Source organism: Sphaeramia orbicularis, chromosome 21 (assembly GCF_902148855.1).
Source record: "Sphaeramia orbicularis chromosome 21, fSphaOr1.1, whole genome shotgun sequence".
NCBI lineage: Eukaryota > Metazoa > Chordata > Actinopteri > Kurtiformes > Apogonidae > Sphaeramia > Sphaeramia orbicularis.
Window position 1 is genome coordinate 48,562,974 of NC_043977.1, and position 27,023 is coordinate 48,589,996.

Genomic DNA, 27,023 nt, shown 5'->3' on the forward strand with positions numbered 1-27,023 from the left:
TTCTTTTAAATGAACTTAAACTAAAACTACTCAAACGCCAGATTAAACTCTGAACATTTATCCAATGGTGTCACAGTCCCTGAGACATCTGATCAAATATCTCTCTCTAGTGGTGTATTGTAAAACTACAAACTGCTTTCTACTGACACTTATTCTAACTTTAGTTAATGATTATTACAAGTTAGACAGAAATGTGGACATTACTGATTACACAGAGCAGATTATTTAAAAAGAGTATCTAATCACATAAAATGTTAAAAATGAGTTTTTGTAAAGATCCCTCAAATCTCATTTGATGAATCCATCACATGACAGAAGTACTGAGTTTCTCATCTCCTCATGTCTCACTGAGCACTGTGGAGGGTTGTGGTGCTTTGGAGGCAAGTAGGTAGAAGTATTTGACCCCGACCTCCACCTCAACATCAGCAGAGGTCACCTTCATCTCAGACAACAGCCTGTAAAAGGAGGGAAAACACCAGCAGAATGTGAACTCGGTCAGGGTCAGGGTCAGGTTTAAAGGTCAAACACAGCCAAGGCCACTTCAACAATATGTTTCACTATCATTTCAGGACAGAAAAAATCCAGATTGCATCACTTCTTCCCAGGTCAGTTTAAATGTTAACTAATTTGTTTCCCAGAACTAAAACCACACTGAACTCTGCACTGAAACAATGAAACTATGACAATGTACAATAATTAACTTAGATATGCAACTTTCTTTTAGATTTGTTTTTTAACTGACCAAATCAACTGCGTTTTGTGTGTTATATGTATGTATATATTTTTATTATGAATTGGTTTTGGAGGTGCACCCAAATTTCAGTCTAAAATGTAAATTGTGTCTAACAAATACTGATCCAAACATCCAGTCTTTAACCAGTTGAGTTGGAGCAGATGTTCACGTCACTACACCCTTTAACAGACATGCTAATACAGTTTGGTCTTGTTCTGATCTTCAATCGTATCCCTGTGTTACCTTTGACAGATGTCATGTGAGAGTGTGCCAGCCTTCTGTGGGTTGATCCTCAACAAAGTCTGGTAACTGGAGAAAGACTCCACCAGCCCCATGTAACTGGACAGAGGCATGGACGTCCACACATACACACACTCCTGCCTGAACACATGACAACACACACACACACACACACACACAAGGTTAAACACCTGAGAAACAACACTCCTACCTAATGGAATCTGTAACGTTTTAGGGCTGGTGTGCACCACGGTCTTGTTTTGATTTGGTTCACAGTCTGAAGCATTAGCGTCCTGGGAAAAACAAAGCTTATCCTTAATCAGAAAGCACTATATATGTTATACTGCACATTGTTCTTACCATAATTGAGTTACTGTGTTGAAGTGTGGGGAAATGCATATAAAACCAATATATTATATACATTATTATTATATTATATACATGCAAAAAAAGGCCATTAGACTGATGAATGAGGCAAGATATAGAGACCATACAAAAAAGCAGTTTAAACCAGGATTGTAATGAAAGTGTTTAAAGAAAGAAATCGATATATATCGTTTTGTTCAGTTCTGTTCTTTAGATGAATAAAATCATTTGAGTTGTGTGTAAAGGGAACATATACGTTTATACTTCTACTACTCCTTTACAAACATGGGAAGACAAGGAAATGGAAATGTGTTATAAGTATTGTGAATGTTGAACATGTGTCTATCTATCTGGACTTCTGGAAAAAAACAGGTACAGTAAGTGTGAAAATGCCACCGGTGGATGTGGAACAAAGAGAACTGCTGACACTCACCACTCTTTGTCAGGGTAAGAAATGGAATTGTACGCCTCCCGATACAACTCGATTGAGGCAGGACCAAGGTGAGGGCTGCGATAAGGCTGTAAGGCAGCATAAAACTGAAACCAAGAAACACAAAGTGAGGCTGATGAGCAGGATGAGCCTTGTTGTTAATTATTCATATAAGTGATCCTGTTTCCTCTGTTACTGTGTGTAAATACATATATACTAGCGTGTTGACCTGTGGGGAACCACAGGTTCTACATCCTCTGATACAGTTCCTTCCTTTACATTCTTGGTAAATTCCACTGGTATTTTCAGTTGAATAACTTCTCAGCTGGCATGTCTGTTTCTGCACATGAAATTTAACACCATGGCAACGTGGCCCTATAGTTTATCTGTTGCTAGGTAACCCACTTCAGTGGTGATTCTATGATTCTGGGCAAAGCAATGTGATTGGCCATTAAAAGGCCATTGTGTTCCAAATTAATAATATCTCCCAAAATAGTGGTCCTACCAACTTGCCGCTTTTGCTAGTCTCTTCCTTGACCAAAACTACATAAGTATGCCAAACTGCAGCAGTTAGCTCTCTCCGGATTTTGTGTGATGCCCGACAAACACACACACAAACACAGTGCCCACTTATAATATAGATGCTGACAATACTATGCTCTATGGTACTATCATACTCTGAATAAACCTTTGTTCCTCAATAAGGATCCCAGGCCTCTTTATCTTAGATTTTTGAATGATCACATACAATGTAAAGATAGAATACACAACATCAACCTCAGGCCCTTTATTAAACCTGTAATAAACACTTAGGTCCTCATAGCTGAAAGCCATATTGAATTAAATTTATAGTTTTTGTTATGTTCCATCAGAGCCTTTATCTCATGCTTGCCTTTTTCTTTTTTCTTGTTAGTATCATATAGTTTTTTCAAATGTAATATTTTTATAGCACTTGTAAGATAAGGACTTTTTTTCCTGTGAAGGCGTCCATGAGGTAAAACACCTTACACCATTTGTATAGTAAGGCTGACATTAGAGGGGGAACTCATTCCAATACTTTTTGACATTTGCTGTTATGAACAGGCATGGCCAAGTTTTAATAGTGACACAAACTGATTCTTTGCATGAATGTGATTTATTTGCTGAAAAACTATTTGATACTTACAAAGTGTCAATAACTGTTGCACAATATACCTCAGAAAAATGTAAGAAAAAATTAAATAGAAAAATTTATGTCACTATTAAAGGTTTAAGAAAGAACTGTACATAAGACCCTCAAATACAAAGTGGAGATACTTTGGTGTCTTTCATTTTACAGATGCTTTAAGGTATAGTTTATTGTAAATCCTATTGCTGATCCTATGTTTTGTTAGTGAAACATCTTATGACTACCTCTAACTGTGGTCTAAAGTCAGTCCAGCCTTTCTGTGACTCCAGATGCAGCTGAACCTCTATCCACAATCTTTCTCAGGTGAGTTCATCACCTCTTTGCAGACTTGGTTCAGTGTCTGTGAGCAGCAGTCAGGGTAGTTGAGCTCCATATCGATGGTGTAGTTGAGTAGAGCCAAGCATCCGCGTGGCTTCAGGACTCTGTGGGCCTCCTGAAGGAAGCGTGGCCTGTCAAACCAGTGGAATGCAGACATGGCGCTGATCAGATCCACCGAGGCATCGGCAAACGGCAGATCCTCTGCCAAGCTGTGTCTGAGACACGGAGAGAACCACTTCAAACAAGATGACATGACAGATCCAGCCCTGAGCATGTTTCAGCACAAGCACATACCATGAAAATTACAGACACTGCAAAATTAATGATAATGACAAAGAAAAAAAGTTTTTAACCCCATGAAGGAAATTAAAATTGTCCAGTCATAGTTCAATATTTGCAACTGACAGTAGTAGTGAGCAAACATTTGACTAAAAAATGATGTCTTCTCCCGTCCAATCTTAGTACTGTGGTTAGTCCAACTAGGGGAGAATGGGGAATGTTAGACCACTGCATAAAATTGGACGCCACTTGAAGTATATTGAGATAAGTATAAAACTACAAAAAGTACTAATGTGAATACAAATGAAGGAATTATATTTCACAATCCTAAGTCTATTTTAGGCAGAAAGCACAAAAAAAGGTTTAAAGAAAAAAAAAAAAAAAGCACAAAAGTTCAAGTGTTTGATGGTTTTGAAATGAGAATCTGCTCCTTGTGTTAGAACCAGTGACACAAGTCTTGGACCCAAATGCACAACCAACAGACAGGAATAAAGTTAAGGAGTGTTTATTAAACACGGACAAAATTAACAGTTCACAAAAAGGTTTCGTTAAGGAGTCTTCGCAGGTCAGACTGTGTGAATTCGTCACGGCGCCCGAGACCAGCAAGGGAAACTCTCTGCCCAGGTCGGGAACACACGAGGGTAACCCGACTAGGAGGAAACAGAGGAGAGTCAGGGGACAGACCAGGTCATACACAGAGGATCCAGAAAACAGGCAACGGTACATGGAGATAAAGCAAAGCACTAACCGTGAGTCCAGGCAAAAGTCGAAAACCAGTGAGGCAGAATCAGGCAGAGGTACAGGCAGGGATCAGGCAGGCTCAGAAGTCGGGGAACAAACCGGGTCAGGAACGAACAGACAGGCAGACGAACAGGTTCAGAGAATCGCTGGTAAGTATACACAACACAAGGAAGGAATACGAACTGGCACAGGACAGGGGAAAACACAGGGCTTATATACACAGAAGGGAGGGAAGACAATGAGACACAGGTGGAACAAATCAGGGCGGAGACAGGTAATCAACACAGGTGAAACAATCAGGGAGAGGAAGCAAAGACACCAGACATGACACAAGAGGAGGATTAACAAAATAAAACAGGAAATGACACACAAGACAGACAAAACATACAAGAGTCCAAGTACTGATATGACACCTTGGCTGTTCTACCCTGTAACGGAAGGTTTTGTCTGTTTGTTCCAAGGTTATTATCGTTAACGAAAACGAACGAAATGACGAAAACTAAAACTGAAAAAACATTTTCGTTAACTGAAATTAATAAAAACTCTAATTAAAAGAAAAAAACGATAACTAACTGAAACTGTATCGTGAGCTTACAAAGCTAACTAAAACGTATAAAAATTATGGATACAATTCCCTTCGTTTTCGTCTCTGTCAATGTCGGATTGATATGAAATTAATTTATTTGGCTCCAGCAGTTTTAGCTGGTGACACCATACGACACTACACAGTCTGTCATGTCTGGTCACTGGTGGTTTCCAGTTGTCTTCTGGTCCCCACTCTACCTGGAACATACAGACTAAAGCTGGGACACAGCAGCACCGTCCTGTCTGGGGTTTACTGTAGTGATACATGGGTCGGGGTTTTTTTTTTTGTTTTTTGTTTTTTTTTTTGGCGTACTGTGTGTGTGCGCGTGAGTGACAGAGACAGAGCAGAGCTAAAGGACAGAGTCAGACAGGACTAGCATCCAGGTTAAAACTGGAGAGTCTATCACCATGAAAAGGCCTTCCAAGCCCTGAACTGCACAGTTTAGAAGAGGAGAAAAGAGGAGGATGAAAACTAATCCATTTACAGAGGTATGGAACCTGTTAGAATGTTAAAAAACGTTTGATGTTACTAGCTACAGCTAGCTGAACTGAACTGAAGCAAAGTTGGATAATAATGGAACTGGAGATGATTAAGAGATGAGATATCTGCTAAGGTGTGGTTTACTGATGATGGACTGGGTTATATATGTTTATAAGTGGTTTATATATGTTTCTATCTGCTTTAACTGCTGGTTTATATATGTTTCTATCTGTTTTAACTGCTGGTTAGCTGGTTTATATATGTTCCTATCTGCTTTAACTACTGGTTAGCTGGTTATATATGTTTCTATCTGCTTTAACTGCTGGTTAGCCGGTTTATATATGTTTCTATCTGCTTTAACTGCTGGTTAGCTGGTTATATATGTTTCTATCTGCTTTAACTGCTGGCTGCTTTGTGCATCTCCTCTCATGCTTTGCACATCTTCGCATTGTTTCACGTAAGTGACGTTGTGTATGGATTGCACCCCCCTCAACCTGCTATAGGGAATTTATACATTGTACGGTACATTGTGTCTCTGCTCAGTCCATGATCCGCCCTAACCCGACCCCCAAATAAAGTGTCCAGGGTAACCCATATCCACGCCTCACTAATTTCTTTGAATAGGATGATGAGGAAGATAAAATATATGAAATAACTAAAACTAATACTAAAACTAAACTAAACTAAACTAAAACTAAGCATTCAGAAAAAAACGATAACTAATAAAAACTAACAAACCTGCTCTAAAAACTAATTAAAACTAACTGAATAAGAGAAAAAAAAGTCAAAACTAATTAAAACTAAACTATAATTAAAAATCCAAAACTATTATAACCTTGGTTTGTTCACAGCCTGATTAATAAAAGTCCCACACTCATATTTAGCCTTAGCCTTATTTAACCTTTAGTTTTAATCATGTCACATTTGCTGTGGTATCATTTCAATAGCCTTATGAAATGCCACAACATTTTCAGCATTTTTAGACACAAAAAATTACTGAACCTACACCTGACCAATTGAACCAACTCCATGACCAACTGAACCAACTCCAGGTCAGAACACTGACCCCATAGGCTTGGACTGTAGGCACTAGACTTGATGGGTAATCACTTCATCCACCTCTGGAGCAGGATCCATCTGTACTCATCAGACCACATAACCTTAATCCATTAAACACAGCCAAATCTTTATGCTTCTGATCAGCTAAAGGGTTAAAGAACCTGATGGAGCAGAAACACATTAATCACTGCAGTAATTATCCAATGGTGGGATCTGAACTACTTGCTGAGTTAAATCCCGCTGGTGAAAGTTGTGTACATTTTATAAGGTCAAACTGTTCCAGAGGAGTAAAGTGAGAATCAGAAAGGACAAAGACATCCAGACAGAATACTGCTTTAATCCTCCTGTTCACTAAATCTTAAACCCTATTCACAGATTATTACCTGTATTACCTGTGGACCTCTGGCATTTTAGATAATTGTGGAGATTATCTGTGATCTTAATCCTGCAATGTAAAAAAATTCCCCCTACCTTCGTTGAGCCAACACAAAGGACCTGTGATAACAGTAGTCCTTTGTGAAGCAACATCTAAGTGATTTGGTGTCATTGATTTTAGGTGGAAATTCAGGATATACCATTGATATTCACTCAATGAACAAATTTAAATGCTCTGATGAGATGAATGACATGCATTGATGACAGCTACAGTGAGGGACATTAATTCTGTCTCTCAGAGGGTGAAAAAGTCAAAGTGTTAGGGGATGGGGAGAGGGGTTAATTTTTGCAGTCACCAGAGGTCCAAGGGTTACACAAGTCCAGGTAAATAAGGCTTCACACAAATAATGTACATTTACACCACTGCTTTGACTACAAGTAACTAGTTACTTTGCATATCCATATTGTAATAGATGTGAATTTTGCCTTTAGCAATAAATGCTGGAAATGTCAGAACCCTTGAATAAACGCAGAGAGCAGAGTGATTTACAAAATGGGAAATCTTTATTAACTACTAAAAGCTATTCAAAAAATGAGGGAGAGCCACACACAGGTAAGGATGACGATCATGGGGGCTAAACTTTAGCATAAGGCAACAACACTCGGGCATGCTTAACACCCTCTAATAAGAGGCACTGCAATATGACAGCTCGTGGTGGGCAGATCGATCCAAATCTTGATGGTATTGATACCAATTCCATATCGGTATCAGATCAATAGTCATATGGTGAGACTGATACTTTGGTTTCAGTTTTTCTCTTGAACGCATTGCTGCAGTTTCGTCAAAGAGGCGACAGGCAGGTTGCCAGACCCACCGCTTCTGTCTCAGTGCAGAGCAGGCACACTTTGCTTCTACTCCCCCCTCTTGTGTTTCGATGTTGTGCCATCACATGACTCAACACCGCAAAGCAAACAAGCAAGCCACTGGCTCAGGTGCGCCCTCCCACCAGCACACGCACAACACATGCACAGACTGAGACACAGAGCAGAAGAATGGCATGGAAGAGAAGCGCCATCTGGTTATATTTTCAGGCCAAAAATGAGACAACAGCAAGCTGAATGATTTGTAAAAAGGCTATAAAGTACAGATAATTTTGATTAAATTTTGTACTGCAGTTTCTAAACACTACCTGAAAAAAATTATTTGTTTTAATTTGTTTTCTGGTTATCATTTTGTGCTCTTTGTTTACTAAAAAAAAAAAAAAAAAGAAAAAATTCCAGACATGACAATTATAGGGAAAAATTGTTTCATTACTGTTCTATTGTTTCTGAAAAAAGTTATTTTGATAATAAAGTATTTTCTATTTACTTATAAACTTTGCCCTAATTCTGTCCTGGGTTTAAACTATTTAATAATAATAATAAAAAAAGGAATCCTCCCAAAACACTTAAAGGTCATGAAAATTAATTGAGATTTAGCAATTCGATGATGCATCCACCTTAATTATTGAAATGCATTGGTATTGATATCAGCGATACAGGCCCTGTATAAAGACCTGGATGGGTGCTAATTATCTTTCACTTAACCTTGAAAAAATAGAAGCCATTTTAATAGGCCCTAAAAGTGTGAGAGACTCCCTAACTGACCAGATAGTCACTCTGGACAATTTGAGCATAACCTCTAGCACAGTGGTTCTTAACCTTGTTGGAGGTACTGAACCCCACCAGTTTCATATGCGCATTCACCGAACCCTTCTTTATTAAAAAATACGATATGATTTTTTTCAAATTCAAGACACAGGTATATGTTTTACTGGTGCACAAAATGAACTGTGCATTAACATCACTGTGCTCAAAGAACAAAACCAATACAGTGCATGAACTTACAACAAATGACATACCTTTTCACAAAGACATGACCTTTTTTAATACTACCACACTGAAATGGTTTTAATTTTTAACCTTATGTATTCCAATAATGAACTTACTGTATTTATGCTATTTATCATTTTTAACATTTTAACACACACCCATCACCTAATTTCCATCAGGCTACAATAATAATGAATATTTACTGCAAATCAGTGTGACTTCTGCTGTTGTGTATATGTATGTGTAGGCCATCAGGTCAACCCGGTTTTCGTTTCATCTCGCTCCGAACTTTCCGAACCACGCAATTTTGACATAAAAAAAGATAATTGCATGTAGTGTATAAAAAAAAAAAGTTCTAGTTACTCCTTCAGTATTTTTGTGATCGTTGTTTTATTACGGCACTAGCTCGGCTTTAGCGTAATACGATTTCTCCATCCGCGACGGTGCGTCAGTTGTCACGATTGTAACTGACCAATGCGGTGACCGAAAAATGTAAACAAACGCTACACATGGCTGCCTCCGTGGTTAACAGGAAGTAGCAAAAGTCATAACAACGATGTGGAAAATACTCAAATAATTAATCGTCAGACGAGTGGAAGAGATTATAAACACTTCCGGATGTGTTGTAGTGCTATAAGCAACAACAATACATCGCGTATATTGGATGTCAATCAGAGAAAGAGTCTCCGAAGCCGTTTGTTTACATACACGGACCTAGCCCGACACACACACCCGACTAATGAGTCGAGTGTGTGTCTTGACCTCCGTCGAACCCCTGAGACTGACTCACCGAACCCCTAGGGTTCGATCGAACCCAGGTTAAGAACCACTGCTCTAGCACAACGGTTAAAAACCCAGGAATTCTATTTGACCCAGATATATCAGCTTTCTTCTACCTACGTAATGTAGCCAAAATTAGAAATATTCTGCCTCAAAATGATGCTGAAAAATTGATTCATGTGTTTGTCACATCTAGATTAGATTACTGAAACTCCCTACTCAAAGCGTGTCCTCAAAGTTCTCTAAAAAGTTTTCAAATGGTTCAAAACGCAGCAGCAAGACTATTAACAGGAACTAATAGAAAAGAGCACATCACCCCTGTGCTACAAGCCTTTCACTGGCTTCCAGCTGAGTTTAGAATTACATTTAAAATCCTCCTTCTTTCATACAAGACCATTAATGGTATGGGCCCTTCTTATCTCAAAGATGCTCTGGTGCCATGCCATCCCAACAGAACACTTCAGTCTCAGAATGCAGGTCTACTGGTAGTTCCCGGAGTCTCTAAAAGTACAATCAGAGCTAGGGCCTTTAGTTACCAAGCTCCTGTCTTATGGAATCCTCTTCCAGCTAATATTAAACAGGCTGACACAGTCTCTATATTTAAGATTAGACTGAAAACATTCCTCTTTGAAAAAGCTTATGGTCAGGCTAGTTAAAAACAGACTTAACCCCACAGTTCAGTCTAAGCTGCCCTAGGAGCTATAATGGTGGGGGAAGTACAGAGTACTGAGTCCTATCACCTGTTTCTGGTACTATGTACCACTTTGGTCTGTACTTATAATTTCCAATATATAGTTTACTCAGTCTGTTCATCACTATTCACCCAGTGTCCTTTTTCTGAGTGTTTCATCTGACTAGATGGACCCCCTCATGTGCCCCCACCTTACTGCATCTTTACAGACTGGAACTACATCCGCAAATGGACATCCATCAGTCCTGCTTTTATCTATAGCCTGTTTGTCCATAGGAGTGGCTCTCTACTTCACTATGGTTCTCCCCGAGGTTTCTCTTTCCTCACTGGGTTTTTGGACTTTTTCCTTTCTGAGAAGGAGGGTCTAGGGACGGGGGACGCCCAGGACATTAATCCATTCCCTTCATCTACTTTTTATATGACTGTTGTTTGTTTTCTTATCCAACTAATTCTGTAAAGCCCTGTGAGGCAACCTCGTTGTGATATGGGGCTCTACAATTAAAATAAAAGTGATTTGAATTGAATTGTATTTACTTGGTATTGGATCGATTCCAAAATATGCAGTATTGCACACCACTAATAACAGCAACTAAGGAGGAACCATGAAATGTACTGCCTACAGCAGGGGCAGACTGGGAGACTTTTTCAGGCCAGGAGTCAGTCATGTAACCAGGCTACCCTGGCCTTGCCCACACACGCACGTTCACACCAACACCAATGTTCATGGGCATGCATCCACACACACGAACACACACAAAAGTATGTTTTTAGCTGACTCAAAACAAATATGCACTCCAATAAAGGCATAATAGTCACTACAGCACTCACCCTAACGCCACATGGATATTTTCAGGGCATGACCCATCTGTGGAGGTATTGACTCACCAAATATTTTGTAACAAAATGTTACATGTTTTGTCACTGTCATTACCATGTAAAAAGGTCTATTATTAACACTATAGCAAATACAGGTCAATACAAAATATTGCTTTCAGTCTTTAAACATACTGATGATCAAATGAAAGAATACTGTAGACAAGACAGGTGAAGAACATGCTTTTAGTGAAAGGTAAATACAGCAACACAACAATCCTCAGCAAAACCCATTACCACACAAAAAGTAGCATTATCACAAATTCTAATTCTTTGTTGGGCCAATAGGTCATGGAGCCTGTGGTGCAGCGTATCTGATGTCAACATCCTACATAGCATGCTCATGCTCATACCTGTTCAGGAGGTGGGGCTGAGCGCTGGACTGGTTTGTCTCATAACAAAAAGAAATTCTGCATTTGCTCCACCCACACTACAGCTACATTTTGATTGTTTCTCACATATACGTTTAGTTATGACTCCCCTCAACCAATTTATTGCATATTTCAGTTATTGCTGTATTTGCAATAGAACTACTTTAATGGAAGAGAATCAAGGTTTTACATAATAAGTAGTGCCAATATAACAGCTACACAGAATAAGTCATGTCATGTAGAATATCAACTGCCTCATTGGCATGAAGCTTTTATTTGTAACCGACAATATAACCTAATAAACAAAGACAACTCAGTCCAAATGTAGCAATTAATCAGCTACGAGGGGACAGCCTTATTATATCTTAAATAAATTCAAACGTAGTAAACAACAATAAAAATGTGGCTCCAATCAGTGATTTTAAAATCTCAATCTTATTTAAATTTCCAGACAAGGCTTAGTTGGCTACATATTTATACTTTGTAAAAGTGGCTCAATGTTATTTTGAACCCTATATATCTCTACTTCAAGGTAACACCTAACTAAATCCTGGTCATAGCCTAAACCTAAGCCACTGACAGATGCCTGGCAGACAATGTTGAGGGCTCAAAATACCAAAGACCATAAAAGTGTACAGCACCATTTCCCCTGACCCTCATGCTGACAACCAGTGTATTTTTTTTTAAGATGGCTAACTTACTTGGAGACGCATTAATGGCACCTTGACTGGGGGGAGGGCTGAATAAATTGGTGAGTTTTAGACATTTGGCCACGTCATCCTGCAGTGCCTTTCTTTTTTTTTCTCTCTCTCCCTTTTGGCACCACCTTTTCTCTTTTTTTTTGTACGGTTTGGGGTCCATCTTCGATGAAGTTAACTTGTCTCCTCGCCTGTACGCTACACACACACAAACACTGCAGCAGGTACCAGACACACGTCGCACACCCCTTTCTCCACACATGTTGCCTGTGGTTGATGATGCCTATGGGGCGGGTGTTAATCGAAACAAACCAACTGTTTTTTCCTCCTCACACACTACTGGCCTGAGTGGCCTCTGATTGGCCTGGCCTGGCCTGCCTCTAAGATTTAAAGTGAAAGCTCAAGATAGTCATGACAGCGGCAGCCTTGAAAAAAAAAAAAAAAGAAAAAAGAAACGGGAGAGAGAGAGACACAGGCCAGCAGGCCATTCCCAGACTGGTGCTTCGGGAAAACTCCCGGTCCTCCCTATGGCCAGTCCAGGCCTGGCCTACAGGCTTTTCACTCCCCCCAAGCAACCGTCCAACCCCACACAACCAAAAGCTATACAATGGGGCACAATATAATATAAATAGGTAGTGTTTATTAAAGTGCACTTAGCTCGCCTACACAGCAAGACCTTCCCCCGGAGTTTGAGTTTGTGTCACCGTCCAACTCCTTGGGGAAATGGCTTCACTGGACAGCGAAACCAGGAACTGGCTGGCAGCAGAATCAGTGTTGCAACAGGCAGTGGCGTCTGTGTTGCAGCAGACAGCAGAGTCAAACAGCAGCATCGGTGTAGCAAAAGGCAGCAGAGTCACACAGGGAGCGATGGCAGCTCAGCACTCTCTACAATGAGCCTTGGTCTAACTACAGGAGGTACCCTGCCTCCCCTCATAGCCTGTATCCACACAGCTAACTCCCTTCGCTATCTGCCTTCATCGCTGGCAGCTTTATATAACTGCGAACAACATCCAACTCTCCCAGCAGAGTGCAATGCCCCAGTACAGTCACTCCTACCACACCACGCCGTACCTCAGCATCTTTTGACTGCTCCTCTCCCCTGATAATCAGCCACACCTGCACCAAATCAATAACTGGGGAGTCCTTCTTCCTGACATCACCAACTGGTGAATCTCACAAAGTCCCACCACAATAATTATATGAACTAAAAATCAACTTGTAAATTATGATGTACTCTCATAGTTTAACATTTAAAACATGAACAGTAATAATTAAAGGTGGGGTATGAGATCTTAGAAAAACAGTTCAAGCAAGCTACATTTTGAAAATACTCAATTCAAAAGTCCAAACCCCTTTCTTCAGATGTCCCTCTGAAGCCATGCCTCCAGAGTACTGGCACGTGCAATGCTTGTTCCCGAGGGTTCACAAGCACTGCACAGCAACAATTCCGGCTGAGGCTCTGCTCCGTCCCCGGCTTGGGCTCTATGGTCCGGCTCTATGGCCCACCCCGGCCCCAGCTCTGTCTCCGACATCAGCTGAGGCTCCAACTACGGCCCCAGCTCTGGCTCCAACCCTGCCTGAGGCTCCGTCCCCAGCTCCGGTCCCATACGGCCCTGCCTCAGGGTCCAACGCCAACTACGGCCCCAGCTGAAGCTCTAGCTCGCATATCCATGCATACCTTCAATCTCCTCTAACACCCCTGCTCTTACAGAACAGCCCCAGTTCATACCTATCGGACTAACATCACATTTCCTAGTTATTTATGTTAGTTGCAAAACAGTTTGCCAGTGAATTTTCCATCCTAATATAACTAATATAGCCAGGTTCTGGCTTCGCGTACAAGCGCTTCCAGCTTCTGGGAATGCACGATTCATGCTCAAAGAGGGGTACATGCAGAGGGGGGAAGGGGGAGGGGTGAATGGCAGTTGAGTTTGATAGACATATCACTGTTCAATCAGTTCGAGTGGGCGCTCAAAATGATTGGATGGTGTTTTTCAGTCTTGTCCGTTCCACAGGTGACTAATTTTTAAAATTTTTGTGTTAGAGCATTTAATCAATTAGTTGTAATTGGGGTGTGAAGGGGATCTTAAGGAATATAGTAAAAAATGCTCCAGGAAAACATCTCAGACTCCACCTTTAATTTATAAAGAGCCCCTCGATCCATTAAGTGGATATCATAAACTTCCAAAATGCATTTTACAGTCAGTTCTGATCTCTAACTTGTGGGGATAAGAGAGTTGAATCATCTTGCATGTATTGACAGTCATGTACATTGTTGTGTTATACTGTATTTCACTGCAGTACCGATTCCTGTTATACAACAGTCACATTGTTCCTGCATTGGCAGATTTTCCGCATTTGAACCAAAGTTTCATTGTAGAGCAGAACAAAAGAAATGCTTTTATGATTGTTTTCTGTTTGATTCATGGTTTAGGAATGACAACAGAAAAATACGAGTCAGACACTGCTCATAGAATGGATTAATTTAGGTAAGTTTGTCAATAAAAAGAAAATCATACCTCTGAGTTTGTCAGAGCTTACCTGTATGTGACATTTGCCTGTTTATTGTGTGTTAAGGCCATGTCCAGCTGGGCAGGACTCACGTCTGTCCCCACCACAGAACCAAAGTATGGAGCCAACAGAACCGTTCCCTGTCCAGAACCACATCCCACATCCACAGCCAGCTCAAAGGGACCATCCCTCTGACAAAATATTTACCAAAAAAAAAAAAAAAAGGAAAGGAAAGGAAAGGAAAAAACTAATTTACAGTCATGTTTGAAGTATATGGATGGATATGTTTACTACACCAAAGTTTAGTAAAAGTACAACTTTCCACCTCTTGTTATAGTAAATGACTCTTATCCAAAAAACAGTTGCAGTTTCCTTTGACTTATGCAGTATATTCGCATGAAAATATGGTATGAAGAGATGGCTAATGAAATGTAAAATGCCAGACACTAGCGGAGGTGGACAACAAGTAGAAATACTTTACTATACTGTGGATTCAGGTCACAACTAACTGTTTAGTCCCCACATTTTATGTACAGTAAAGAAGGTTCTGAGTTCAATTCCCAATAGGTTCAGGAGTTTTCTGTGCAGAGTTTGCATGCGCTACCCATGGCTGCTTTCAAAGATATGTATGCTAGGTTAATTCTCCTGTCAGTGACCCTGACTTGGACTAAGATACTGGCTTAGATTTGGAGTCCCCTGGTGAACATGGCTCCTCGGGTGAAGTATGATGGGGTAAATGCAGAGGTTTAATTTGTGAGATTAACTTTATTTAATAAGATACACAAAAGTTTATCCCTTCATAAATGTATCCATGCATATCACATATGAGGATTCCCACAGAGGAATACCCACATGAAGGATGAGGATGTAAAGGGCAACTTTTTATATACTTATACTTTGAGAACATTTCACTACATTCAACAGGTTGAACCACTTCTTTGACTCTAACTGAAGTACATTTCCACCTCTGGACACAAACTGCTTGATGTTAGGGGCCTATGGGGTAAGGACACTGTCAAATATATTTGTGTGCATAAGGTAAAAATGTTTGCATAAGATAGAAATGCGTGCATATTCTTCTATAGTTGTGCAAAACAAAAAAAATATTTGTAAACTCTTACATAAGTTCAGTTGTACAAAAAATTATTGTGTATTTTATCTGTCAGAACAGGAATGAAAAAGTTTTGACATAAGGAATTACAAACACGAAATGCAACTTTACGATTGTACTTTCTCCATCACAAATACGAATTCACCAATGTGACCCTACTGTCAAAAACATGTCACCACTTCACAGTCATTATTTATTGAGCAGAAGATACATCAATTCCACAGGTAGCACATGAGTTGAGAGACAGCAGGTGCATTTTGAGGCACTGGCATGGATTCTGCGGCAGCTGCCCTGAGTGCCCTGGGTGCCTCACTATTTGCCAACAATATTAGTAGCATATTTCAATTGACCAGGCATATTCCCATGTAGCCTATGACTGGCTTTGGCTTCTGGGCCAGTAAATTACATGTTAAGTTCTTGTTGGAACTGTGGTATATCATTGTTTCCAGCGTAGCTTACTGGTATGCTGCTACATAGTGTGTTGCACTGTTTGTGCTTCTATTTCCCAACAATTACATTGGACTATTATTTAAAGGTCTTGAACAGAAAATTCATTTTAAAGTGGATTGCAGCGACACCTTCAGCCGGAATTGGTGGTGTTTTTAAGGGACAAAGACTCCGCTTCCCATGAACACTAGCATCTGCTGTCGTAAGGGCATAACTCTGGCCAAGGCGTTTAGAAGCTAATGAATGAAGAGCGGATCCTCTTTCCAACTCTACATTTCTTTTTCAAGACAGCAACTTGCAGGGTGCAAAGTGATGTTTGAAACGAGACAACAACCAAACTTCATAAAGTCCGTTTGTAGCATAGTTTAGTAACTAGTGTGAAAACAAAAGTGAAACCAAACTGGAAATCTGACTCCTGCTTCTATGTCTCTTACTCCGGAGTGTTACATACAGACCAGTGTTTAAGACATGTCCCAATAATATATATTTGCACTAGCTTTTCCACAAAGTATTCAAGCATTTTCATAAATTACTTCAGTCATTCAACATCTTCGTCATTCTGCATTAGCACTTCAGCACTAGCTGCTTCAGCCTTCTCCATTCACAGTATTCTACTTTTAGAATTGTCTTGTTCCTGAAGGGCAGTTTAGTATCCAGGCCCCAGAATGAACAGTAAACTCCATACAGAACCATTTCAGTCTCACCTTACAAAGCCCTTAGTTTGGGACTGAAACAATGCACCAAATAAAACATATTACCTAGCCCTGTGGCTAACACAGAAATGTTCACTAAGTGTTTGACTGAGCTACAACAGTCACTATACTAAAATCCAATGTTCCAATGCATATGTATAAAGGACAGAAGCATTCTCTATCTGTGTAGAAGGAAGAGGGCCAACTCCAGCTCTGTTTTCATTCCTTTAACTCCCTTAGTTCCATCCATTGGTTCAATGCAGAATTTTACCGGTGTTTTAGCCGGTGCCCTATCACTCTCCCGTTTAGTTTTCTTTTTCGTTCTTCTTTCTGCCAGTCCACCTCCAGTTCCAGTGTCCATCATGACAACAAAATAAATTCAAGAAATCCCTTTCTTTAGGAAAAAGGACAGATGTTACTCTTCACTTGTTCAGCTTACTTTGCACGAGTTAACTCTGCCGCTCAGTGTGTTGTTGTCATAGTGACATAAGTCTGCTGTACAGTAGTCCAGTCTTGTCCGACCTGGCCAGGGACACTGGAAATAGCATTTGGAAAGAACCTATTTTGGTGCTGATAATCCCATTTTAAATTGCAAACTACGCCCATGCATATTCAGGACTTGCAGCTGACATCACTGGTCATGTGATTGTTGTTTACACCACCATATTGGTAGGCACGCTAGCTGGATACAGAAAGTCAGAACTTTTGCTTTAGATTGTGTTTTTCTTTGGACTCGTGTTTTCGTGTTTTGTTATTTGCGAGTATGTCTACTTGTGATAAAGGCACCATTGTCCTGTCTGATATTGCCAGAGCCCTTGATAGCACCTCCAAGGTTCGTTATGTGGAAAAGATAAGCTCTGTTGCTGTGGGCCCCAACAGCTTGACCTTGGATAAACTCTGTGCTATTGTCAGTGCTCAGAAGTACCCAGCAGTTAGCTACCCAGATATGTACAACTATCTGGTATATAATCCATCTCAGGTGTGAAAACAACAAAGGCACGTAATCAGGGGACATAGGACTGTCACTTTTTCCTGGAACAAGAATAAAGGAAGTCTAAACATCTGAACAAATATCTAAAAATAAATCCAAACTTAGAACGGTAGGGGGTGGGGGTGGGGTGACACCTCCTCCAGCTCTTCCAGGGGGAACCCGAGGTGTTCCCAGGCCAGCCGAGAGACATAGTCTCTCCAACGCATCCTGGGTCTTCCCCGAGGTCTCCTCCTGGTGGGACATGCCCGGAACACCTCCCCAGGGAGGCATCCAGGAGGCATCCGAAACAGATGCCCGAGCCACCTCAGCTGGCCCCTCTCGACGCGGAGGAGCAGCGGCTCTACTCCGAGCTCCTCCCTGGCGACTGAGCTCCTCACCCTATCCCTAAGGGTGCGCCCAGCCACCCTGCAGAGGAAACTCATTTCGACCGCTTGTATCCGGGATCTTGTCCTTTCGGTCATGACCCACAGCTCATGACCATAGGTGAGGGTAGGAACGTAGATTGACTGGTAAATCGAGAGCTTCGCTTCTCGGCTCAGCTCCTTCTTCACCACAACCGACCGGTACAGCGACTGCATCACTGCAGACATTGCACCGATCCGTCTGTCAATCTCACGCTCCATCCTTCCCTCACTCGTCAACAAGACCCCAAGATACTTGAACTCCTCCACTTGGGGCAAAGACTCCCCACCGACCCGGAGAGGGCAAACCACCTTTTTCCGGTCAAGAACCATGGCCTCGGATTTGGAGGTGCTGATCCTCATCCCGCTCACTTCACACTCGGCTGCAAACCGCCCCAGGGCATGCTGGAGGTCCAAGTTTGATGAAGCCAACAGGACAACGTCATCTGCAAAAAGCAGAGACGAAATCCTGTGGTCCCCAAACTGGACCCCCTCCAGCCCCTGGCTGCGCCTAGAAATTCTGTCCATAAAATTTATGAACAGAACCGGTGACAAAGGGCAGCCCTGCCGGAGTCCAACATGCACCTGGAACAGGTCTGACTTACTGCCGGCAATGCGAACCAGGCTCCTGCTTTGGTCATACAAGGACCGGACTGCCCTTAGCAAAGGGCCCCGGACCCCATACTCCCGAAGCACCCCCCACAGGATATCACGAGGGACACGGTCAAACATCTTCTCCAGATCCACAAAACACATGTGGACTGGTTGGGCGAACTCCCATGAACCCTCGAGCACCCGATGGAGAGTATAGACCTGGTCCAGCGTTCCGCAACCGGGACGAAAACCACATTGTTCCTCCTGGATCCAAGGTTCGACTATCGGTCGGATCCTCCTCTCCAGTACTCTGGAATAGACTTTCCCTGGGAGGCTGAGGAGTGTGATCCCCCTATAGTTGGAGCACATCCTCCGGTCCCCCTTCTTAAAAAGGGGGACCACCACCCCAGTCTGCCAATCCAGAGGTACTGTCCCCGACTGCCACGCAATGTTACAGAGACGTGTCAACCAATACAGTCCCTGCACATCCAGAGACTTAAGGTACTCAGGGCGAATCTCATCCACCCCTGGTGCCCTGCCACCGAGGAGCCACCTCAATGACTTCAGCTTGGATGATGGACGAGTCCACCTCTGAGACCTCAGCCTCTGCTTCCTCCATGGAAGACGTGACAGTGGGATTAAGGAGATCCTCGAAGTATTCCTTCCACCGCCCGACAACATCCCCAGTCGAGGTCAGCAGCTCCCCACTTCCACTGTAAACAGTGTTGGTGGCGCACTGCTTTCCCCTCCTGAGGCGCCGGATGGTTTGCCAGAATTTCCTCGAGGCCGACCGATAGTCCTCCTCCATGGCCTCCCCAAACTCCACCCAGACCCAAGTTTTTGCCTCCACAGCTGCTCAGGTTGCTGTACGCCTGGCCCGCCGGTACCCATCAGCTGCTTCGGGAGTCCCACGGGCCAACAAGGCCCAATAAGACTCCTTCTTCAGCTTGACAGCATCCCTTACTTCCGGGGTCCACCACCGGGTTCAGGGATTGCCGCCACGACAGGCACCAGAAACCTTGCGACCACAGCTCCGAGCAGCCGCTTTGACAATGGAGGTGGAGAACATGGTCCACTTGGACTCAATGTCCCCAGCCTCCCCCAGGATCTGGGAGAAGCTCTCCCAGAGGTGGGAGTTGAAGACCGCACTGACGTCGGGCTCTGCCAGACGTTCCCAATAGACCCTCACAACACGTTTGGGCCTGCCGAGTCAGTCTGGTTTCCTCCTTCGCCAGCGGATCCAACTCACCACCAGGTGGTGATCGGTTGACAGCTCTGCCCCTCTCTTCACCCAAGTGTCCAAAACACGCAGTCGGAGGTCTGATGATATGACAGTGAAGTCGATCATCGACCTCCGGCCTAGGGTGTCCTGGTGCCACATGCACTTATGGACATCCCTGTGTTCGAACATGGTGTTTGTTATGGACAAACTGTGACTAGCACAGAAGTCCAGTAACAGAACACCACTCGGGTTCAGATCAGGGAGGCCATTCCTCCCCATCACGCCCCTCCAGGTCTCACTGTCGTTGCCCACGTTGGCATTGAAGTCGCCCAGGAGAACAATGAAGTCCCCAGTCGGAGCACCATCTAGCACCCCTCCCAGGGACTCCAAGAAGGCCGGGTACTCTGCACTGTTGTTCGGCCCATAGGCCAAGACAACAGTGAGGCACCTGTCCCCAACCCGAAGGCGTAGGGATGCGACCCTCTCGTTCACCGGGGTAAACTCCAACACATGGCAGTTGAGCTGAGGGGCTATGAGCAAGCCCACATCAGCCCGCCGCCTCTCACCGCGGGCAACGCCAGAGAAGTGCAGAGTCTAGCCCCTTTCGAGGGGTTGGGTTCCAGAGCCCAAGCTGTGTGTGGAGGTGAGCCTGACAATATCTAGACGGAATCTCTCAACCTCCCTCACAAGCTCCGGCTCCTTCCCTCTCAGTGAAGTGACATTCCATGTCCCAAGAGCTAGACTCTGCGTCCGGGGATCGGGTTGTCAGGCTCCCTGCCATTGACTGCCACCCAATCCACAATGCACCCGGCCCCTACGATTCCCTCAGTGGGTGGTGAGTCCACCGGAGGGCGGGCCCACGTCGCTCCTTCGGGCTGGGCCCGGCCGGACCCTGTGGGCATAAGCCTGACCACCAGGCGCTCGCATTCGAGCCCCAACCCCAGGCCTGGCTCCAGGGTGGGTCCCCGGCTGCACCATACCAGGCGATGTCACATTTTTTCGTTGATGTTTTTTCACAGGGGCTTCTGCACTGCTTTTAGTCTGGCCCATCACCCAGGACCTGTTTGCCTTGGGAGACCCTACCAGGGGCATAAAGCCCCCGACAACATAGCTCCTGGGATCATTCGGGCACTCAAACTCCCCCACCACGATAAGGTGGCTGTTCAAGAGGGAGCGATCTCTTTCCCATTCATTTAAATGTATGATGCCATGTAAATGTACTAAGGCAATGAACAGAACTCAGACATATTTTGTATGTATGTTGCAGTTTTACAGTGAGTCTCAAGTAAAAGATTTGGACAGAAGTTTTGGGCGTCCGGCTTTTCTTGGGAAACCTGTTGTCTATCTGCCGAGCTAATCGCTACACGCACACGAGCAGGAGCAGAAGAATAGGAGTGTACTGTCCTCGCTAAGACGTCTGTACTTAGTCTGAGCAAGACAGCGAGCTAAACTCTGAATTGACGATGCAAGATATGTCCTCTTTGAAGTTTGCAGCTTTAATGTACATAACTGAAATCATGCAAATTGACAGAGTGAAACTATAAAATAAAGTCAAAATAATTCAATTAGTTATGTCTATTAATGATATGCATACTCATGGAGAATGCATAGATGTAATTATTATAAACTTAAATTGACTGCTAATACAACAATCACATCATAAATTAAAGCTGCAAGGAGCATTGGGCGGGACCTCGCACCGGGCATTCCGCCTCCTGCGTGATCCGCCTCCCCCGCAATCTGCCTCCCATGACCGTCGACACCTCAGCTGCACTCACACCTCTCCGTCCCGATACCAGTTCCCACCCTTTAGTGTCCGTCATCCTTACATCTCTACAGAACACCAGCGACCCTCTGCTGAAACCACCATCACCTTTAAATGAGACTTTTATTTTGGAAACCCTACTGTGTGTATGTGCATTTGTTTTGTATGTGAGAGAAAGAATCAGTTTGAAAAATGAATTGAAACTGTATGAATAATTGAGCATAAAAGTGATGATTTATCACATTTAAGGCTATTACTTTGGAAAAACCCTATTGTGTGAGCATGTGTGTTTGTGAGAAAGAGTACTTTTTAATGTAGAAACATTCTACAAACAGTTGAGCGTTTGGTCATAAAAATGAAAAGAAGTTATGTAATAGACATTATGTATGATTTTTAATAGGGGTTTTATTTTGAAAAAATGTACTCCATGTACTTTGTAATGTGTGCAAAATGTCCAATATCCACAATATAATGCAGCAAAACCTGTTTTAAAATGTGAGGGGGGGGGGGGAGTCCTTGCCTCACCCAGGGTCTCCTGACAATAGACCACAGCTCTAACCACTAGTCTGTTTTCAGACACTTGCAAAATTGCACTACTTAGCCTTATATAGGGATTTTGTCGTTGTGAAAAGTGAAACCAAACATACTCTTCAAAAAATTGCGATTATTCCATAACCGTAGATCGTATCTCAAAAATTCTTTCAGTTTTGGATTCTGCAGACTTGTGGAAATTTAATGAGGTATAACGTTTTTGTCAAAAGTCTGAAATTAATAAGCAGTAATTGCAGAAACTTAGAGTAACTTTGAAAAGCAGATTGTCAACTTCCTGTTGGCGTTAGCTCATGAGTGTCAGTGTATGATTTGTTGGGCTCAATCAGACCAACATTTTGGCATTTGTTTCATGTTTCTGTGACATTTCTACTGGCCACTAGGGCAGATTTTGTGTGTTTTTTAGTACAAAGGTGGCGCTACAGAGTCCATTTTGGCACCCAAGGGGTTAATTTTGATATTGAATGAAAGTGTTCACCAGCCATGACATACATGGCAAATTTGGTGAGTTTTGGAGCATGTTAATGGCAGTCTAAAGTGGAAAAAGTATGAAAATAAACAAATTGTTATAAATCAATGACCGCACATCGTATCTCAAAAATTTTTGCATGTGAGAGTTGTGGTGAGTCCCGTGAATGGATAGATATGTCACATGTGGGGAAAAACTCCAAAGTGAAAAATCAGTTCCAAACATCGCAACTTTGCGGGCTTCAAAAAAAAAAAAAACCTAAGACAGTTCTGGAAAAAGTGAGAGATAACTTTTTTGAGGAGGGTTCACTCTATCTTTTGGTGCTATTTAGAAATCAGTACAACATACGGTGTCATAGGAGTTAGTTTAAAAAATTTTATTTTGAAAGGGATATTGCGAACTTCCTGTTGGAATTAGGTCATAATGGTCAGTGTATCATTTGTAGTACTTCATCCAACAAACATTTTGGCACTGGTTCCATGTCTCTATGACATTCCGTCTGGCCACTAGGGCCGTTAAGGTTTTTTTTCACATAGGTGGCACTAGAGAGCACATTTTGGCACCTATGGGGTTAATTTTTACATTTTATCAAATTGTTCGCCAGGCCTGACATGTGTGCCAAATTTGGTGAGTTTTTGAGCATGTTTAGGGGGCCAAATTCCAGTTTAAAGTGACATTGGAAAAAAAAAAAAACGAACGAAAAACAATAGGGCCTTGCTTGCAGGCAAGGCCTCTCACTGTGTGAGAGGGTCTTACCTTTCGGCTCGGTCCCTAATAAGTAAAGGTTAGTTCAAATGCTGGCATGTTATATCTAAACACAACCAATGAATTTACATAAACTTAACATGAGCCTGCATAAAGAATTAGCAACCCATCTCAGACTGCTAGCATAAACGAATAAGCTTAAACATGTTAATAACACAGTGTAATAAACACATCCAAAATAACATCGTAAACATGTTCCTAACGGCACGTTTGCATGTGAAATTATTTAGCAAACAACAGAATGATTGATACATACAGGCATTGCTTCTGCAGGAGTTAAACAAAGTTTGATTCAGCATTACTCGGAAAGTTCGCTCACTTTTCTCCTCTCAGCGACACCGGCACCGGTGCTTAGAGCATGTGGAGTGCCAAAATAAAAGCATGAGTTTCAAAATAAGAGTCCGTATGTATAAATGAACTAAGACTTCCTTGAAAGGCAGAACGGCATTAAAGCTGTACCGTATGATGTGGCATTTTTACACTTTTCTTTTGTCATCTTAAAATGCTCCTAATAAGCGTGTGTCAAACTAAAATGTAAAAGAAATCCACCAGGTATTGAAACTCAAAAATGTTTAATTCTCATATATTTCTGATAAAAGTCTGATCAATCATTTTATTCGGTCCAAATGAAATAATTGGCCGAACCTGGCTGAGCCTCCTGTCAATCATCCATTACGGCCGTCCAGCATCTAATCCATTATTGCCGTCTCCCCATCCGATATGTGCACCTGTGAATCTGCTTCACTCACGCTGCTCCTCCTGTCACTGACCACAGTCTACTGTCTAGGATGTGTATGGATAGAACTGAAATGCACATGTGGAAGGAAAAAAACGGATTTATGAACAGAAACAACAACCAAGGGGAACAAACAGGAGTCTGATGAATGAAGGATGGAAATAGAAGTCTGGAAGTTGGATGTACTGGACTGAACAGGTCTGCATAAAGCTCAGCTTTTATGACCGTGGGGTTCAAACACGTACATGTACATGGTGTCACACAATGTAGGATGATAAATGTATGGACTATGAAATCTCAAATGTCCACGGAAAAATTCGCGGAGTCCACGCGTTCACAGTACACGCGCCCATCACCTGGGCATTTCATCTCCGTGGTGCAGTGAAGACACTGACCCAGCGCTGCACAGACCACACCCTTAAATACAGGGTCTACTGATGAAACGGACCCGCGGCATGTGGATGATGTATCTGATTACTGAGGGAGGGGTCCGCGGACACACCGAAGCAGACCGGACCTCTGCTTCCCCTGTGCGCATCAGGTGAGCGGAGGGAGCCTCAGAGCTCGGGCAGAGGGAAGTAGGCGGGGCTTTGGAGGGAGGTGGGTTGTTCATGTTCAGACTTTTACTAAGTGCTATGAGAAATGCCACATCGGTAGGTATTGCTTTAACGGGAGATTAAAAAAAAAAAAAATGTCAGCGTTATTTAATGAATGCGTTAACGCGGTAATAACGCGTTAACTTGCCCAGCCCTAGTTTTAATGCATTCACTTACCCTCAATAAAATGGTCACTGCATACTCGGCTGGTGCTGGATGGTTGACAGCCTTCGCGTTCTATGGCTGCAATCCACAGCCCCCTCCATTCTGGATCTTTTGTAATTCTATAGAAGGATTTACCGGTGGGGTTTTTTCTTGCCAATTGCAACCAACCGCAACACATGTGGTTACCATGATCACACTGCTTAAAGCTTTATGTTATTGTAGATCTACACAGGAGAAAGATAAATATCACCAACAATGGGCAATGGGCTTTATGCACAGCCCCACTACTTCCTGAAGTTAAGGCAGCTCCTTTATTTCCTGTTTTTCATTATTGGACATACCGATTAATCCAGGTGTGTCAGCTGCTTCTTGTTGGGACTACTGTGGTCAGACACACCTGGATTAATCAGTGTGTCCAGTAATGAAAAACAGGAAGTAAAGGAGCTGCCTTAAATTCAGGAAGTCGTGGGGCAGTGCATAGAGCCTATTGTACGATCCGAGGAAAGCCTGCCTACCGATATGGTGTCGTAAACAGAAAACCACGTGATCATGTGACGTATGTGCAAAACCTGAATATATAAAAATGAGACTTTTTCAAGATCATGCAGAAACTGTGTTCAGCACGTTTAAGAAAGCACCTTGTTTGGCTTGGCACTTTGGACCATACATGCGGTCCCATGGAACCCAGCACATAGCCGCAGCACAAGTGGCATGAAGCCATGGCACCTGTGGCATCAGTGGCACACAGCTGCAGCACCTGCGGCACCCATGGCATGAAGCTGCAGAACCCAGTGCCAGTGCCTCAATATCCGCCTGCTGTCTCTCAACTCATGTGCTATCTGTGGAATCAGTGTATCTTCTGCTCAATAATTAATACCTGTGAAGTGGTGACGAATGTTTGGCAGTAGAGACACACTGGTGAATTCATAATTGCATTTTTTGTAATTCTTGTAATTCTTGATCTCAGAAATGTTTTATTCGTATTCTGACAGATAAAATACACACATTACATTTTATGTACGACTGAGCTCATTCAGGGGCTTACAAATATTTAATTTTTGCACAACTATAAAATAATATGCACGCATTACTATCTTATGCGCACAAATCTTTTTGACAGTTTCCTTATACACACAGGTTACGTTACATCAGACACAGGTTATGTTACTTTACACACAGCTGAAATAAATGAACTAGAAGAAGTGGAGCTGTTCTGTTACTGTTACAAAATGCACATACATTTAACTTGAAAAAGATCACAAGCACAAACAAGAAAATAGTAACATAACGCTCTACTGTTTCTACTCTGTCACAGCATAGCATAGGTTATAGTGCCACCTTCTGATCACTCTGATCACTTGATATTTGATTTGCATGAAATAAGTTAAATGTTCTTGCCTCTTGTGACTTTTCAAAAGTTTGCTTCATATTCAATTGAAATTTTATTAAAGGTTTGGTCTTATGGTACAGAAAAAAGAATATTTCAAACATAATCTCAATAGAGCATGAAATTAAATCCAGTACTTACATGTTTTACCAGGAAATCCATCACCTGTTGAATGAGACCATCTGATGGAGACACTCTGTATTTCCAGTATGATGCTGCATGTTCCTTTCCTTCAAAGAGACGGTATGCCATGGCGGGATAATAACAGCAGAAAGCAAATTCAGATTATTTAACTTTATACCAGGATAAGACGAGCAAACCTCTGGACGAAGAGGACTGAGATTCCTTTGTGCCTGCAGTCGGACACATGAGGGGGAAATGGTAGAGAACTGAGAGGTCCCACAACCTCTACTGGTATGTGATGTGTTTGACAAGTAGGACCTTTAAAAGGCCAGTTAGAGCTGGAAAAAAGAGGGATGTTTTTCCACCTCTGCTTTGTGCATAAAATGAACAGAAAAGCCCAAGGAAAAAGCTTAAGTTGGTGGAATCAGCCACAAAAAGG

General features: G+C 42.4%; 1 protein-coding gene across 1 annotated transcript; it reads right to left on the minus strand.

Annotated features, from left to right (window-relative positions):
• Positions 1 to 11: 11 nt before the first annotated feature.
• LOC115412118 (putative methyltransferase DDB_G0268948) lies at positions 12 to 27,023 on the minus strand. The gene is made up of 6 exons (XM_030124425.1): positions 26,603 to 27,023; positions 14,602 to 14,762; positions 3,254 to 3,470; positions 1,773 to 1,876; positions 977 to 1,114; positions 12 to 455 (listed from the first exon to the last, which is right to left on the minus strand). The coding sequence occupies exons 1-6, from the start codon at positions 26,711 to 26,713 to the stop codon at positions 338 to 340; spliced, it is 849 nt and encodes a 282-aa protein (XP_029980285.1). The 5' UTR covers positions 26,714 to 27,023; the 3' UTR covers positions 12 to 337.

Bases quoted from the DNA above. Each gene is read 5' to 3' on its own strand.
- LOC115412118 (XM_030124425.1), bottom strand. From the start codon at position 26,713: ATGGCATACCGTCTCTTTGAAGGAAAGGAACATGCAGCATCATACTGG. The intron at 14,763-26,602 runs GTAAGTACTGGA...ATATTTTGTCAG, and splicing joins TGGATTTCCTGGTAAAACAT to AGGGATGGTCCCTTTGAGCT. The intron at 456-976 runs GTAACACAGGGA...CTCCTTTTACAG, and splicing joins TCACATGACATCTGTCAAAG to GCTGTTGTCTGAGATGAAGG.